Source organism: Arachis hypogaea, chromosome 19 (assembly GCF_003086295.3).
Source record: "Arachis hypogaea cultivar Tifrunner chromosome 19, arahy.Tifrunner.gnm2.J5K5, whole genome shotgun sequence".
Taxonomy (NCBI): domain Eukaryota; kingdom Viridiplantae; phylum Streptophyta; class Magnoliopsida; order Fabales; family Fabaceae; genus Arachis; species Arachis hypogaea.
Genome location: NC_092054.1, coordinates 148,777,608 through 148,793,925, shown reverse-complemented (window position 1 = coordinate 148,793,925; position 16,318 = coordinate 148,777,608). Strand labels below are relative to the sequence as shown.

General features: G+C 38.5%; 1 protein-coding gene and 1 pseudogene across 1 annotated transcript; one reads left to right on the top strand and one right to left on the bottom strand.

The window, feature by feature from the left end:
• The first annotated feature begins 5,103 nt into the window (after positions 1-5,103).
• LOC112775316 (calcium-dependent protein kinase 11) lies at positions 5,104-8,833 on the top strand. The gene is made up of 7 exons (XM_025818888.3): positions 5,104-6,003; positions 6,690-6,833; positions 6,974-7,126; positions 7,211-7,326; positions 7,700-7,867; positions 7,999-8,223; positions 8,485-8,833. The coding sequence occupies exons 1-7, from the start codon at positions 5,448-5,450 to the stop codon at positions 8,611-8,613; spliced, it is 1,491 nt and encodes a 496-aa protein (XP_025674673.1). The 5' UTR covers positions 5,104-5,447; the 3' UTR covers positions 8,614-8,833.
• A 183-nt stretch (positions 8,834-9,016) lies between these two features.
• On the bottom strand, positions 9,017-10,819 carry LOC112775318 (uncharacterized; annotated as a pseudogene).
• Between the last annotated feature and the right edge of the window lie 5,499 nt (positions 10,820-16,318).

The following is a 16,318-nucleotide window of genomic DNA, read 5'->3' as shown; positions in this document are numbered from 1 at the left end:
TTCTCCAAATCAATCTTAAAGGCCATAGTTGTAACACCCTACCACACAAAGCTTTACGCTTAAGCCGTAAAATAGAGGTGGTGTGGTATTACGACCTCTAAAATAAAATATATGCATAATAGTATCTGAAAGAGAGTAATATACGAGGAGTCTTGAAAAGCAGGTAAAACAAATTCGCAAAATAAAAAGCACAACGCTCAGGAAACGAGATTACTTGCGTGCTAAGAAACCTTAAAGATCATAGGTGTAACTAAATAAAAGAGAGAATAAAGAGACAAGGATACAGAATAACTAGCTCCTAACTCAGCCTGTGAAGCCAAGGCTGGCCGGAGAATATTTACATACATATATACATATCCCCAAAATTTCCAAGAAACAAGATAAAACCTTAGCTCTCCTTAAACCTCTAAGAGGGACAAAATAAACAAGTTTCTTGGAGAGAAAGCTAAATACATATATACATAAGCTACATAACAAAAGAACCCAGAACCGCTCCGCTTCAGGAATCCAGATGCCTAGCGAGGTGCCTCTCGACCTGCATCTGAAAACAACAACACAGTATGGCTCCGATTCTCAGCATGGTAAAGGTGCCACACACATAATATGTAAGGTCTTGGGAATGCCTGAGGTAATCCTAGAACGCCAACACTCAGTTTTAAAACTTAGATTCTAAACAGAAGCCATAAAAAAGGTAGGTGTTATAAGAAATTCTAAACTTACTTACTTAAACCAAATTTTATCACCAAACCGGTCCACCTTTCCTCCTCTCCTCCATCACCAATGATTTAGCAGCGACAGACAACTAAATAATTTCAAGCACAAGTAGAAAACAAGTAGTGTATGTAGAAAATATAACAATTAGCATAATATATATTCAGTTAGACAATCCCAAGTAATGCATAGTAGACAAAACAAACAGAATGCACATGATATATGCCTGTCCTATGCCTGATGAGACTCATCTGTCGGTTATCCAGCCAACCTAACAAGTTCGAAACCCTTAGATTGTCTCTTGTCGCGCATCCCCATGAGTCTATGCATAGTTTTTCTCATTTCATTCATAATTCATACATTCATTCATTCATATATAACTTACTCAATGGGAGATATCCATTCCCGAGAATTTATATGTGTCCAGTCACCCTTACGACGTAGGGTCAACAGAGTATCGAGTTTCAACCTGGAACACGTGGTGGCAAGCCACGATTCTATTACCTAAGGAAACTTGTATCTCAGATATCATTAAATTCATAAGCCGCATAATATTCATAACTATTCATATTCATTATATAATCATACATCATAGCCATGGTATCATAACTTCTTTTAACCTTCACATCATTCTCTTATAATTCATCATGTTTACCCATTTTCTTCATCCCCAAGTCACCTTAATTTCCTAGCTTCAACTAACTACTAGGCTTAGTATATATTTTATAACTAAAATGATGAGAATGGAGGTTTAGAAATCTGAAATTTGATTTAAAAACACAAAATCCAGTTTTGCAGAAAACAGGGGCCACGCGTACGCGTAGGTATGCGTTTAGGCCAAGACGCGTACGCATCCCCTGATTACATGTACACATATGCGCCAGGCAGTAGCGCATGGTCGCGCATGAGGATCTTGCGTACGCATGAACCTCAAGTCACGCATACGCATAGGCTCGTTCGCGCACGAATGCGCAAGAGGCAGTAGCTACTTATGCGAATAAAGGTTATGCGTACATGAAAGTCTCATGTCACGCGTACGCGTGGGCGTACGTTTTTCCAAAAAATTTACCAAGTCTGAAATCTGTAGATTTGCCATTTTAAACCTCAAACTTCCGACGCGTATAACTTTTCCATTTTAAATCATTTTTCCTCCGTTCTTTAAACGGCGTAAACTTCACGAACTCAATTTTCATAAAAAATAAGTTTGAAATCATTTGGAGGTCTGGAAGCCAAGTTATGAGTCACTAAATTTTGTCCAAAAACCAACTTTCACAAAAACCTCAAAACCTCATTTTCTCTTTAAAACTCTTTCCGACCCAACTCATCATATCTATAATCATCAATATAACACACTTTTGACAATATCACAATAATCTCTACAATACTATCATTTCTCAATTCAATAACATCTCACTTCAACCTAAACTTCACAAGTTTATCGACAAACATCAACATACCAACTTATATATATACATATTGCCAGGGTCACAAGTTCTTTAAACATCATCACATCATCATTCATCATTCCAATACCAACAAAACTAAGTGAACACTATACATGCTCAAACCATATCATTATTACTAAACATCCAATACACATAATCATTCCAGCTTATCCTATGGTTCTCTAGCCTAAGTTTTCACACGACATTATATATTATATACGCGAAACCTAAACCATACCTTGGCCGATTTTCGTGTATACCCCGAGACACCACCAAGGCACCCAAAGCAACCTTCAAGGTTCAAAATCTTCAAGGCAAGGCTTCCCAAACTCCACCAAGCATCCAATGTGCTCAATCAACTACAATATACACTTATACAAGCCTAATTCACATAGTTCACACCCAAATTCAATATCCAAATCCACATAAGCTAGAATTTGAAAAATTTTGAGAGTTCTCACCTTATATATGTCTTGATTAAACAAGAACCCACAAGCTCCTCAAGCTAGTTTGAGCCTAAACATCAAGACACCGAATTTCAATAACCAAAACGCCAAAATTTCAAAATTTTAAGAGACTGAGAGGCTGGGATAAGTGGTATGACTTATCTATGAAATTGATTTGATAGAATTGTAGAGCTCGACGCACTGGACGCATAGTCACAAATGGTGCGGCGATTGGAGTTTGGATGAAGAAGTTATGGTAGTTTGTTGTGGAGGTTAGGGTTTTGAATGCTCTCCTCTTCCCCTTCCAACAATGGCAGCGTGGATGAAAAGAGAAGGGGAAAGGAAGCTATGTCTTCTTTAAGTGATGGGTCCGGTTGGACTCATAGGCCCAATTTGGGCCCAATCTGACCGATTCGGTCCATTCGACCTAATCTTGGGTCAAATTCTTTGAAATTAGTGTCAAAATTTTCGTTTTAAAGAGCTTTATCCTATTTTAATATAAGATTTTCATTTCTAATCTTCCTTATTAAAATTTAATTTATTGACTAATTATTTACTAATTTAGCAAAGTTTACAATAGTCCCTTTCCTAGACTTAGTGTTCTTCATGAAACTCATAATTTTCTGCACAATAATGTTCTCGATAGTACCTCTTCTCGGGATAAAACCACCCTGAAGTGGGCCAATGATCTCCGAAAGAAAGGGTCTAACCCTGCTCACCAGCACTTTCGTAATGATTTTGTAAAGAACATTACATAAACTGATGGGGTGAAAATCTCTTAAGGAAGTAGGAAATTTAACTTTAGAAATCAGAATAATATATGTCTCGAAAATTACAACATTTAGAATCTCTCCCTCAAAGGCTCTCTTGACTAAATTCCACACATCATAGCTCAAAGAGTTCCAAAACTCCTTATAAAAAAGAGTTTGAAAACCATCTGGTTTTGAAACTTTAAAAGAATTCATGGTCTTACAATTCTTTTCACTTCTTCCAACCTCACCGATTCAACTAACCTTTGACAGGCCTCATTATTAAGGGAAGGACTAGAGAATTCTTTCATAGAATTTATATCAATATTCTCTCTTGTCGAAAAGAGCTTTTGGAAGAAGGAGTTCGTTTTTTTCTCTAACTTTTACTGCTCTGTAGCTCAAGTTCCGTCTTCCAGAAATAGTCCATGAATCTTGTTCTGCTTTTGCCTGATGATTGTTTGCAAGTGAAAAAATTTAATGTTTCTGTCACTACATCGAACCCACTGCTCTCTCGATTTTTATTACTACATAAGCTCTTCTTGGAGAAGGATAGTATTTTGCTCATCATGAATACCTTGTTCTTTCACCCTGAACTTCGGATCCTCCATACTCTCAAGAAAAATCTGAACATCATTCAATTGCCTCTCCAACTTTTTTTTTAACAAACACATTACCAAAGATTTTCTTATTGAAAAGAGGAGCATCCTTGTGCACCTCGATCAAACTTCTAACAACATCAGAGGTCCCTTTATTCCCAGTTGCACGAACAACATTGCTAAAAAGCGGATGAGTCATCCAAGCAGCTTGAAATCTAAATGGTCTCAAACCCCTCTTGGCTTTTATAGTCGGTGTACATTTGACGAGCAAAGAACAGTGATTAGAATGAAGACGGGTCAAAACCTCATTATAAGTCTCAGGAAATAACAATCGCCACTCCTGATTAACAACAGCTCTATCCAATTTTTTCGCAATCTGCAAACCCCCTCTAACCCTTCTGTACCAAGCAAAACTTCTTTCAATAGCCCCATATCAAACAAACGATAATTTGCTAGAGTCTCCACAAAAACTTCTGCCCTAGCTTGACTGAAAACACCCCCTCTAACCTCACTCTACATTAAAATCTCATTAAAGTCCCTTATTACAATCCAGGGACCTGAATCATATTTAAAATCCTGAACAAATTATTTCATAGACCCATTCGCCTATGAACATGTGGATTAGCATATATAGCACTATAATAACTAGAAATATTGTCCACAGATATTTCAAAATTAATACATTGTTCAACCATATCTACTATTCTAACAGTTTGCATAAAATTAGAGCACAACACTCAAATTAAAGAGATTTTGAATTTAAATTTTAGAGATAATAATTTTTTTTTGAATATATTAAATATTTTTTCTTTAAAAAATTATATTCCAAATTTTTCATAATCTCTTTTAATTTTTTAATTTATTTGTATTACAAATTTTATTTAGATATATTAAATTATCAATAGTTTCAAAAATAAAAAGTCAATTATTATAAAAAAAAGTATTAATTTTTTAATTTAAAAAGGTACGTACATTTTTTTTTCATTTGGTATTTAAGAAATTCTTAACATATTATTTTATTACTTTAGTAAAATAATATCCTAATGTAATTTTATTTTTTTGAAAAAAAATACAGTTTCGGTATTATTTAACCCATGTTCTCATTTATATACTAACCAAAAGAAAATTATTTCATCAATATGACTATAAAAAAAATGAAAAGACCATTATAATTTTCAATAATAATCCTTCAAAAAAAAAGGGGACAAACAAATCCAAAACATGAATAATTATAGCCTTGACAATTGTTGCACTGAAATTAAAAAGAAAAATAAATGGTGGCCATTTGAAGGCTAATATAGCATAGCACCAACAACACACCACAAACAAGAAAATCTTGCATTTGTGTGAAACACAGTTCACAGAGAAAGAGAGATAGAAGGAAAGAAAGAGAAGAGAAAAGAGAACCAAAAAAAGAGAGAGAAAAGAGGGTAAAGTTACAATCTTTATCTGTTTTGATCACACCCCATTAGAGTTTTTTCTTTCATTTTTTCTTCTGAGATGCAGAAGCATAATAATCCTGCAGCAAAACCATGTTCGAAAGGCAGTAACACTGTGCTGCCACATCAAACCCCAAGATTAAGGGACCACTACCTCCTTGGGAAGAAGCTTGGTCAGGGGCAATTTGGTACAACATATCTCTGCACACAGAAATCCACAGGGAAGCTCTATGCCTGCAAATCAATCCCAAAGAGGAAGCTTCTTTGCCAAGAAGACTATGAAGATGTGTGGAGGGAGATTCAGATCATGCACCATTTGTCAGAGCATCCAAATGTGGTGCAGATTCAAGGGACCTATGAGGATTCTGTGTTTGTGCACATTGTCATGGAGCTTTGTGCAGGGGGTGAGCTCTTTGATAGGATCATACAGAAGGGGCATTACAGTGAGAGAGAGGCTGTGAAGTTGATAAAGACCATTGTTGGTGTTGTTGAGGCTTGTCACTCTCTTGGTGTCATGCATAGGGACCTCAAGCCTGAGAATTTTCTCTTTGATACGCCTAATGAAGATGCTAAGATGAAGGCCACTGATTTTGGCCTCTCTGTCTTCTACAAGCCAGGTTGGTTTGTGAGTTCTTTCTTACAGCCCACCAAATGTTTGTTTTAATGATTGTGTGATTGGAAGATTCGATCTTTATTGTTTATTGTTTGGAAATGAATTGTGGGAGATTGTTTTTTATTCTGTTGCATGTTATCATTGCTTTATTATTCTGTGTTCTACAAGCGAGGTTCGTTCATTCATGATTCTAAATTATTGTGAGACTGAAAGATTCAGTCTTTGTTGGTTGTTATTGGAAATGAATTGTGGAATTGTTTTGGTTTATTACTCTGTGTTCTGCTAGCCAGGTTCATTCATGAGAGAATTGTGACGTGTGTGACATTCCCATGCTTTCTATGATCATTGTGAGATTGAAAGATTCAATATGTATAGTTGTTACCTGTTATTGTAATTGATTTCACAATATTGATGATCGTTCCTTTGTGTCAAAATCATGGAATGCTATAGTCTTTCATTTGCTTTTTTTTTTTTTTTTCTGGATTTAGTGTGGTCTTAATTCCTTAAACCTAGCTAACTGATGTATTCATAGGGTGGGACTGATTGTATTGTCCACAAGGAGCATGAATTTTTAAATATCATCAATGTTCTTCATCACAAAGCATCTATGTGTTTTTTTCTCATTTGGAACATGGATTTTTCCTCGTATGACCTATCATTAGATTTTATTTGTTTTATTTCTCTCTGCAGGACAGTCTTTCCACGATGTAGTTGGAAGTCCCTATTATGTTGCCCCTGAGGTGTTGTGCAAGCAATATGGACCCGAAGTGGATGTATGGAGTGCTGGTGTTATCCTTTACATCTTATTGAGTGGAGTTCCACCTTTCTGGGCCGGTAATTATCTTAATGTGTATTGTGATTTCTCGTTGAATTGCAACTGTTTAGTGTTTCTTCGCTGTATATTGTAATGTTTAGCCATCTAATTGTTATATTCTTTATTCCTGAGCTGAATGCACTTCTTCTATTATCTGCAGAAACTGAGTCTGGAATTTTCAAACAGATTTTACATGGGGAACTGGATTTTGTATCTGAACCGTGGCCAAGTATCTCAGAAGGTGCTCAAGATTTGGTAAAAAGGATGCTGGATAGGGACGCCAAGAAAAGAATTACGGCTCATGAAGTCTTATGTGAGTTCTTTTGGTATTAGTTGCGACTGTATTTTCATGTTCTGCTGGTGAATGATCTAAACACATATGAATTTGTGTAATCAGGCCATCCTTGGATTGCTGATGAGGAAAATGCACCTGACAAACCTTTGGATTCCGCTGTTTTGACACGACTGAAGCATTTCTCAGCAATGAATAAACTTAAGAAGATGGCACTGCGTGTATGTTGGACATTCACCTTTTCACTTTTCCATTTGATTTCAATATCGATATTGATTTTGTCTAAACTTTATTCTACTAATCTACTGAATGATACAAGTTCATAATGGTTCATGGCTTCAGAGCTGTATGGTAATTTATATCAGTTATTATTTATATTCAAATTTCACATACAAAACTTCCAATATCTATGTGATCTTTATGTGTAGTAATATTTCTGTTTTGTTCCAGCAAGTGATGATGAAATCAGTGATAATTTATTTGGATCATATGTAATTCATAATGATATAAAATTTTATATGCTCTATCCAGTAGATGTTCATTTAGATAAGGTGATCGATCATGTTTAGTTTAACTTTGAAAAGTTCCTTCCAGGTCATAGCTGAAAGACTTTCCGAGGAAGAAATAGGTGGGTTGAAGGAGCTATTTAAAATGATCGACACGGACAACAGTGGGACAATAACATTTGAGGAACTCAAGGATGGTTTGAAAGGTGTTGGCTCCAATCTCATGGAATCTGAAATTAAATCCCTCATGGAAGCGGTATGGAGATATTTCATTATCATAGAAGTGATATTAAGGTTTAATAGTATGTCGCATCGGTTCATAGTTTTTTTCTTTGGCTTTGTGTTGAGTTGGGTGACCATTTTGCTGTCCCTTGTAAATCTTGGCAGGCTGACATAGACAACAGCGGAACAATAGATTACGGCGAATTTCTTGCTGCTACACTGCACTTGAATAAGATGGAAAGAGAGGAGAATTTGGTCGCGGCTTTCGCCTACTTCGATAAAGATGGTAGTGGTTACATTACCATTGATGAGCTTCAACAGGCTTGTAAAGACTTCGGCCTAGGCGAGGTACATCTCGACGAAATGATCCAAGAGATTGATCAAGACAATGTAAGTTTCCAATTACAATTTATGAAGTTAATGGTATCTAGTTCTAAGATTTGTGAAAGCGAAATCCATTCTTGCTCTCTTCTAGGATCGTGTTGGATGCTTCGTTCATGATTTTAGACACCTCTAATTATTTGTACCGAATATCATATCGTATCAGTATCAGTGCTTCATAGATTAAAGTCCTAATTTAGATACTTTATCTTACAATGTGTGGAGTATAATGTGTTGTGATTCAAATTGTGTTGTTGTTGTGATGTTTAGGATGGCAGAATTGATTATGGGGAGTTTGTAGCTATGATGAAAAAGGGTGATCCAGATATGGGGAGGAGCAGAACCCTGAAAGGCAATTTGAACTTCAATATTGCAGATGCATTTGCAGTGAAAGAATAGACTTCTTGAGAATGCTAACTCAACTACTAATAATCTTTTTGTACAGTTAGGAAACATGAATATGGTAGAAGAGAAAAGGGAAAAAAAAAAAAAAAGAAAGAAAAACCTTAGTCAATTTTATAGAGCTACATCATCATCATTATAAATCTGTTCTATGTGTATTTGAACTTTGTTTATTTTCTTCACCCTATGGTTTATTCCATTTGCTTCCCTTTGTTAACATCCGGTGAAATTGAATATATTTCATGAATTTTTAATTTACAATGTTTTTAACAAAGAAAAAGGAAACAATTAGTTGAATGGCATCGCTAAAAAGGCTAAAAAGATTAACTAATAGGTGTTTTCAAAATAGAGTAAATAGCCGTTTCTAACATGAAAGATTCGAAAACCAAACCGACAAAACTGACCATGAAAAATTAAAATTAAAATTATATCCATGTAACATAAGATTCGAAAACCAAACCGACGGACCATGAAAAATTAAAATTAAAATTATATCCATGTAACATAAGTTTCGTTTGACAAAAATGACTAATAATTAATTTTTTATTGATAATTCCATAAATACCCTCTTCTTTCCTCTTCCTTCCTCATCTTCCTTTCATCAATCAAACTCAACCTGAATTTCTTCACATCTTCCACAGCAATGCTTCTAAACAACCCAACATCAAACACCATGTGATATCCACATGATTTGAGAATTGAGGTCCCCAGGCCCATCATGCAGCATAGCAAACCCAGACAGATAAGTCCCCATGCCGAATCCACCACTGCTGCGCCTTTTTAGAATTTTCGCCTCAGCTTCCCTTATCAACTGCCTCACGTTCCCATTTCTTGGATCCTACAAGTACCCCATGCTCGCGCTCAGATCCAACGATCCCATTTGGATGCAATCAATGCCATCAACGGCTGAAATCTCACCAATGTTTTTCACTCCCTCAACGGACTCAACCTGGCACATAATCAACATCTCTTCTTGGTAACTACCAAGGTAACCTTTATCTATGTCGTAACCGGAAGCCCGGACGACGGAGTGAGCCGAGCCACGGATCCCAATGGGAGGGATCTGGCAGAACGACACGATGGAATCGATCATTAGAAACATGATCTCCTGTGAGCCTAAGCCAAGGAATTTCTTAGTCCAAGTGGCGGAGCTCTCAGAAACGCGGAGAATTGCGGCGGTGCCAGTGGCTGCGAAAGCGTGGAGACAGGGGAGCGCGTCGGAGATTCCGCCGTGGCCGTGCTCCATGTTGATGGCGACGAAGTCGTAGCCTACAAGTCGGCGATTTCGGCGAGTGTTGGAGAGAAGGAGAAGAGGAAGAGGCCGTAGAGTGTGTCGTCATTTTGGAGGCGTGACTTGAGATTTTTGGGAAGACAATGCGGCAGTTGTGTTCACAACAAAAAAAAGCTGAGATGGCAGAGGAGACATCGCCGACGTAGGATTTGTGAATACACGGAGTGTCGGATCTGGTGGTGGTGAGGGTTTTGAGGGGTTTGGGTTTGAATGCAGATATGAAGGGATGAGGATTGAATGGGGCTTTGGGTTAGTTTGGGAGAAGAGAGGAGAGGAATGCAGTAGTTGTTGGCAAGATGTAGATGTTTGGAAAAAGTGGGAATAGAGTAGATCTGGTGGAACAATGAATTTACAGTGGAGTAAATAATGGTTATAGAAGGAAGATGAAGAAGGAAGAGGAAAGGAGGAGGGTATTTATGGAATTACCAACAAAAATTTAACTGCAATTGGTCACGGGACAATCCTCTTTTTTAGCTTCCGTTTCGACTGAGACCAAGCTAAGTAGTTTCTTCCATCCAACTTCACAGTAGTGATCATCAAACTGGAGTGGTCACTCAGCCTGCTTCTCCGGAAGAACGAATGTTTTCGGTAGTAATAGTAAGAAAAAGCGCTAGGAGAAGGCCTTTCGATTTGAGTATTAGAAATAGAATGCGCTTCGGACTCTTCCTTCTTTCCTGGACTGAATTCAACGGCTTATGGCTGCCATGTGCCAAAATTGATACTTGAAGGCCTTGCATTGAATTGGACTTGGTCTACTAATCATCCATCCAGCTTCTGCGACCTTTGAGTCGGCGATACAAATATCGTCGCCAAGGATAGCATACTTATAAAGTCTAAATTACCTAAAAGTCCCGATCTAGCCCTGATCTAAGGTGAAAAGAGTTAATAAATAATTTAAATAATAATAAATAGAAAATTTCCCTAACATGGAAATCTATTTCATTCTTCAGTCCCGCTCTCGTCGTACCCGAAACCCGAACCATACAACAGAATAGGCTTCATGCCAACTCGGAAGAGAAGGAACTGATAACATTCGAGATTATACAGGATTATACACTTGGCCTACGTTCGTAGCTTCCGAGTGGGAGATTGGCTCCGAGTGTAGATAGGGTAAAATCCGCAGGAGGGCAATTCAAAAGTCGGAGACGGTTTTTTACTAATGAATCGATATTCAAACTCCCAGCCATGTTCCCGCTCGGTTTAAAGTCTATTTCGTAGCGACTGCCGTTAAGAATTAACCGAATTGAAGCTATAGCATCATCATTAGCTGGAATCGAAATATCCGGAAGCCCTCATTTATTTGATGAAATATCCGTCGTATGCTCGACATTGGTTGCCCTGGTCCCGGAGCACTCCTATGGCCGATCTGTCACCCAACCCACTAAAAAACATCAAACTAGGGTTAGCACTTTAGGAAATCCCATGATAGTTATATCCATTGGTGTGTACTATAGCGAGGAGTTAAAGTATGCAAAAAGACTCAGATACCGAGTACATGGTACGAATCCCGAGTTTCCTCTTACCGTTGTAGGCTCTAGCTATTCTCATCTTATGAACCCTTATATGATCCCTTTTTAGGGTCAGATCAATAGAGAAGTCAGGCGTGAAGTTCGAAAGGGCTTAGAAGCATAGAACTCACTTGACTGAAACTGAAAGTAGGAAAGATCTCTATCCAGATTTTATAGAATTCTATTGGTTCTAGTCCGATTATTTCATTTATTAAATCTTAACGTCGCTAGGTCAATTCATGCTTCGACGCACTCCCACCTCATGTTTTCGACAGAGTGTTGTGAGGTCGGGTACCCCGGTCTACTGTACTAATATGTGTAGGTCCCCGAGGCGTAACCAAACTTCGGCACCGCTGAGGTAAGGATCCCGAATTAATGGCCTACCAATGATAGAGGAAGGCTTACCTCGGACCAGACGTAACAAAACTAGGTTTTGGAAGATATGGCACTCAAAGTTGTAGAGCTGGTCGTCTTTCATATCGAGCCATTGAAGCAGCGCCAGCTAGAAAACAATTGATACAGTTGGATCGGGTCAAAGAGACCGGAACTGGTAAGCGATCGTGAGGTCGCCGATCACCTCCATAGGCAATCGTCCGCCGTCTTGTACTGATCCCCTTCGGCAACTCGGCCTTTTGACGGTGATTATTCGTCTACTCGACTCCAGCAGGCAATCAATCGGTGGTAACTCTGAAGACTATGGTTAGCCTAAGAGTTTAAGTATGATTGATTAACCTGTGCAGTTGTGCTAGTTGGTTGCTAGTACACCTGTCCTTAGAACGCGGAGCCGTATGACGCGAGAGTCTCACGTACGGTTCCTTTGAGAAGGGTGAAAAAAGCCAATTTAGATCAATTTAGATGAATAAACGTATTTTCAACAGATATATTGATATATATCTTCTTGGTTGACACCAATATATGCCTCGTGTTATACTGTTGAATAACAAGCCCTCAATTATCTAGTTAGAGAGAATTCGTGTGCAGTTGACTTGCTCTCTTCTATCCTTGTTCATCTACTGTACCATGTCCCTGAGATTTGATAAAAGAAAGGTGCATTAGCGGTTAATACGTTGTAATTTGATAAGTTATTAGGAATATGACTCGGTAAGCTACGTGTCCGGTGCCAGGTCATCGAAAGGGACTTCGGTCCCCCAAACTTACTTACTTACTCGTGGCAACCTTCCGGCCGCCCAACAACCTATAACGCTAGTCACTACTCCCACTGGGGCTAGGAAGTAAGCCCCACAACTTATCAATATCTCAAATCAATGATGGATTCTACTTTCTGCATATCATTCTATATTCGGCCCGCCTCAAACAAAATGATAAAAAAGCGAATACAGGCCTAGATCGTTTGTACAGACAGACTTTTAGGGTGCTAAGTTAGAAGAGCTTCTATTGGTGACATGGCTTCAGTCACTGGGTCCAACCCAGAACATCAAGGGCTTTCCTCTGTAGGGATATCAGATAAGTAGCGCTGTTATGGCATACCCTGTACTAGCGGAAGCGTACTTAGCATCATTTCCAGCATTTCCTACAAGTCGTGGTAGGTATCGACTGAGAGAATCCCTTGCTATATCCCCGCGTTCTTGCACGGCTCGTTCTTCGAGCTCTACTTCAAGGTTCAAGGCCCTACCTAAATCAATTCCCTTACTTGAATCGATACGCTTACCGGACTTCCATTTCTGTATTTCGAGCTATTCAATTGATTTTGTTGCAGACTATTCCCCCGGCCATGGCTTCAGTCACTGGGTCCAACCCAGAACATCAAGGGCTTTCCTCTGTAGGGATATCAGATAAGTAGCGCTGGATCCGATCCAATGCAATCCATTTGTCTCTCGAGGACCATCTCAACCTCAACTTTTGGAATTTTCTGATTGATTAGAAAGACCAACCCCGGCCCTAGTGAGCGAAAATCTCATACATAAGAGAAGAAAGCTGCTGGCAGAGGGTGGAGGAGTGCTAAACATTCGTGGATGGATCGAGTGAAGTGTACTGATTCCTTTTCACAAACAAGGAAAACATAGAAAACTCAAAATATTTTTTTTATTCTTCACGTCCTGGATTACCTTTCAAAAAGCAGTCTACACAAAATTACCTCTTTGATGCTAAGAACATCTGGTTCACCGGTACTACCAAAGAGTCTCATGCTTACGTTACTACTGTTACTGAAGGTTTTCTTATCTTGGACCACCGAAGTCTGCATTTCTTGCAAGTTCTTCTCCTGACGGGGTCAACATCCTTCCGAGAGGACCGCTCTAGTTGTTGAAGAAATGTGGTCAATATCACGAAGAAAAAAGAGAGACCGTCTATACTTTGACTTTCCCATCCTCCTGGAGAAGTCACCGAAGGCGAAGACCATCGGCTTGATGGTAGCAAAAGAGGACCATTCCTATCTACCTACCCCGTAGAAGATAAGATGGACGCGGTCAGCGCCGATAGCTTTGGCTTGTATTCCTATGTATAGGTAGAATAGGTATAGGAAATGACTTCGTAGGTCGAGTAGATTCAAGTCCGGTTATTTTTGTCGTATAAAATTTATCTTATATGGATATAACATTAGTTTTAATTTTTTATGGTCAGTTTTGTCACCATATAAATCTTTCATGGTTAGAAATGGCTATTTACTCTTTCGAAATAGGAAAAGTATATGGAACCAACTGAATGGAACAATATAGTTAATTATAATTAATTTAATTTTATTAATTTATAATTTAAATTGTTTTTTAAATTATTGTTGACAACATACAAAACATGAGGGAAGATACGATAGTCATAGGAGAGAATCACGGAAACAGATGCGCTGAGCATTCAGTTTCACTACCCTGGGTTACCCTTTCCAACTAGCGCCATCATTCTTTTTCTCTCCCCCAAGAAGCATAGCCGCCTACCTCCTCCACCGTCTTCACCCAATCACTCAAGCTGTGTCGCCGTCGTCACTCCTCAACCGTGGGGGCCGCTTTTCATTCACTAAGAAGCCGCCGTTGGTGCAACACGTCCCCGGATGCCTTGCATGCATGTCACATTGATCATCATCACTTGCTTGAGACCGTCGACATCAAATGATATAAATCGGGGCTCCGTCCTTGCTTTTCCTCGGTGAGTGCCGCTTTTACTCTAAAAAGAAGAAGTGGCCGTCGCGGCGCAAATATTCGGGAAAAAAAATTCTCCATGGAACACTCACTTCCGGAAGGGGAACCGAATAGCACAGTGATCAATGCTAGTGAAGGCAATGATGAATTGAATGACGATAGCGTTGTTAATCAAGAGGGTTCCTTGGTATGTTGTATGTTGTATATGTTAGTCTTGAATTGCATGATGTTATATGAGAACCTGAAGTGTGAATGCCTATAACTCTATCAGGAGGCCATGGATAGACTAAGGCATGTATATTGATTTTTTCTTACCTAGGCATCTGTCTTCTTCCGTTGTCTCCACCCCTTGGCTGTCTTTCTAGTGCTTTCTAGTGGCTGTACAAACATCAAAGGCAACATCAGAAGAGTTCTCAATAAAACATGGTTGATGATGCAACATGAAACTCACATCAATTAATACCATATCAAACCAACATTCGAAGTAGTAATTCTAACTACAGAAACATCCATTCGCTAGTTATAGCAATTCAGCAATATCCAACAAAGTGGTTCCTGAAGCTAATCATAGATTACAAAACAAGAATAAACCATTTCAAATTCTATATTCTAGGTATCTAATAAACACCAAGAGATGTAGTAACACCACCAACAAATATTGGCGAAGACATCAAATTTACTTGCTGGTTGTTTATAAAATCAGTTCAGACCCAATCTTAGTTCGAAAATAAATCACAATTATTGTTCTTTTAATTAGCTTGAGTGACTAATATTTCAATATACATATTCTTAATTTATTAAGTGCACGTACATATATGGAAATTGAATCCTTGCAAAGAACCGCTTACAGTTCAATTTGAAAAAGGAAAAGTATATGGAACCAACTAATAATCAGCCAAGAATGGAACAACATAGTTAATTATAATTAATTTAATTTTATTAATTTATAATTTTATTTGTTTTTAAAATTATTGTTGACAACATACAAAACATGAGGGAAGATACGATAGTCATAGGAGAGAATCACGGAAACAGATGCGCTGAGCATTCAGTTTCACTACCCTGGGTTACCCTTTCCAACTAGCGCCGTCATTCTTTTTCTCTCCCCCAAGAAGCATAGCCGCCTACCTCCTCCACCGTCTTCACCCAATCACTCAAGCTGTGTCGCCGTCGTCACTCCTCAATCGTGGGGGCTGCTTTTCATTCACTAAGAAGCCGCCGTTGGTGCAACACGTCCCTGGATGCCTTGCATGCATGTCACGTTGATCATCATCACTTGCTTGAGACCGTCCATATCAAATGATATAAACCGGGGCTCTGTCCTTGCTTTTCCTCAGTGAGTGCTGCTTTTACTCTAAAAAGAAGAAGTGGCCGTCGCGGCGCAAATATTCAGGAAAAAAAATTCTCCATGGAACACTCACTTCCGGAAGGGGAACCGAATAGCACAGTGATCAATGCTAGTGAAGGCAATGATGAATTGAATGACGATAGCGTTGTTAATCAAGAGGGTTCCTTGGTATGTTGTATATTGTATATTGTATATGTTAGTCTTGAATTGCATGATGTTATATGAGAACCTGAAGTGTGAACGCCTATAACTCTATCAGGAGGCCATGGATAGACTAAGGCATGTATATTAATGTTTTCTTACCAAGGCATCTGTCTTCTTCCGTTGTCTCCCCCCTTGGCTGTCTTTCTAGTGGCTTTCTAGTGGCTGTACAAATATCATAGGCAACATCAGAAGAGTTCTCAATAAAACATGGTTGATGATGCAACATGAAACCCACATCAATTAATACCATATCAAACCAACA

Excerpts from the sequence above, each read along its gene's own strand:
- LOC112775316 (XM_025818888.3), top strand. The coding sequence starts at position 5,448 with ATGCAGAAGCATAATAATCCTGCAGCAAAACCATGTTCGAAAGGCAGT. Across the intron at positions 6,834-6,973 it reads AGTTCCACCTTTCTGGGCCG|AAACTGAGTCTGGAATTTTC; the intron begins GTAATTATCTTA and ends TATTATCTGCAG. Across the intron at positions 7,868-7,998 it reads TTAAATCCCTCATGGAAGCG|GCTGACATAGACAACAGCGG; the intron begins GTATGGAGATAT and ends AAATCTTGGCAG.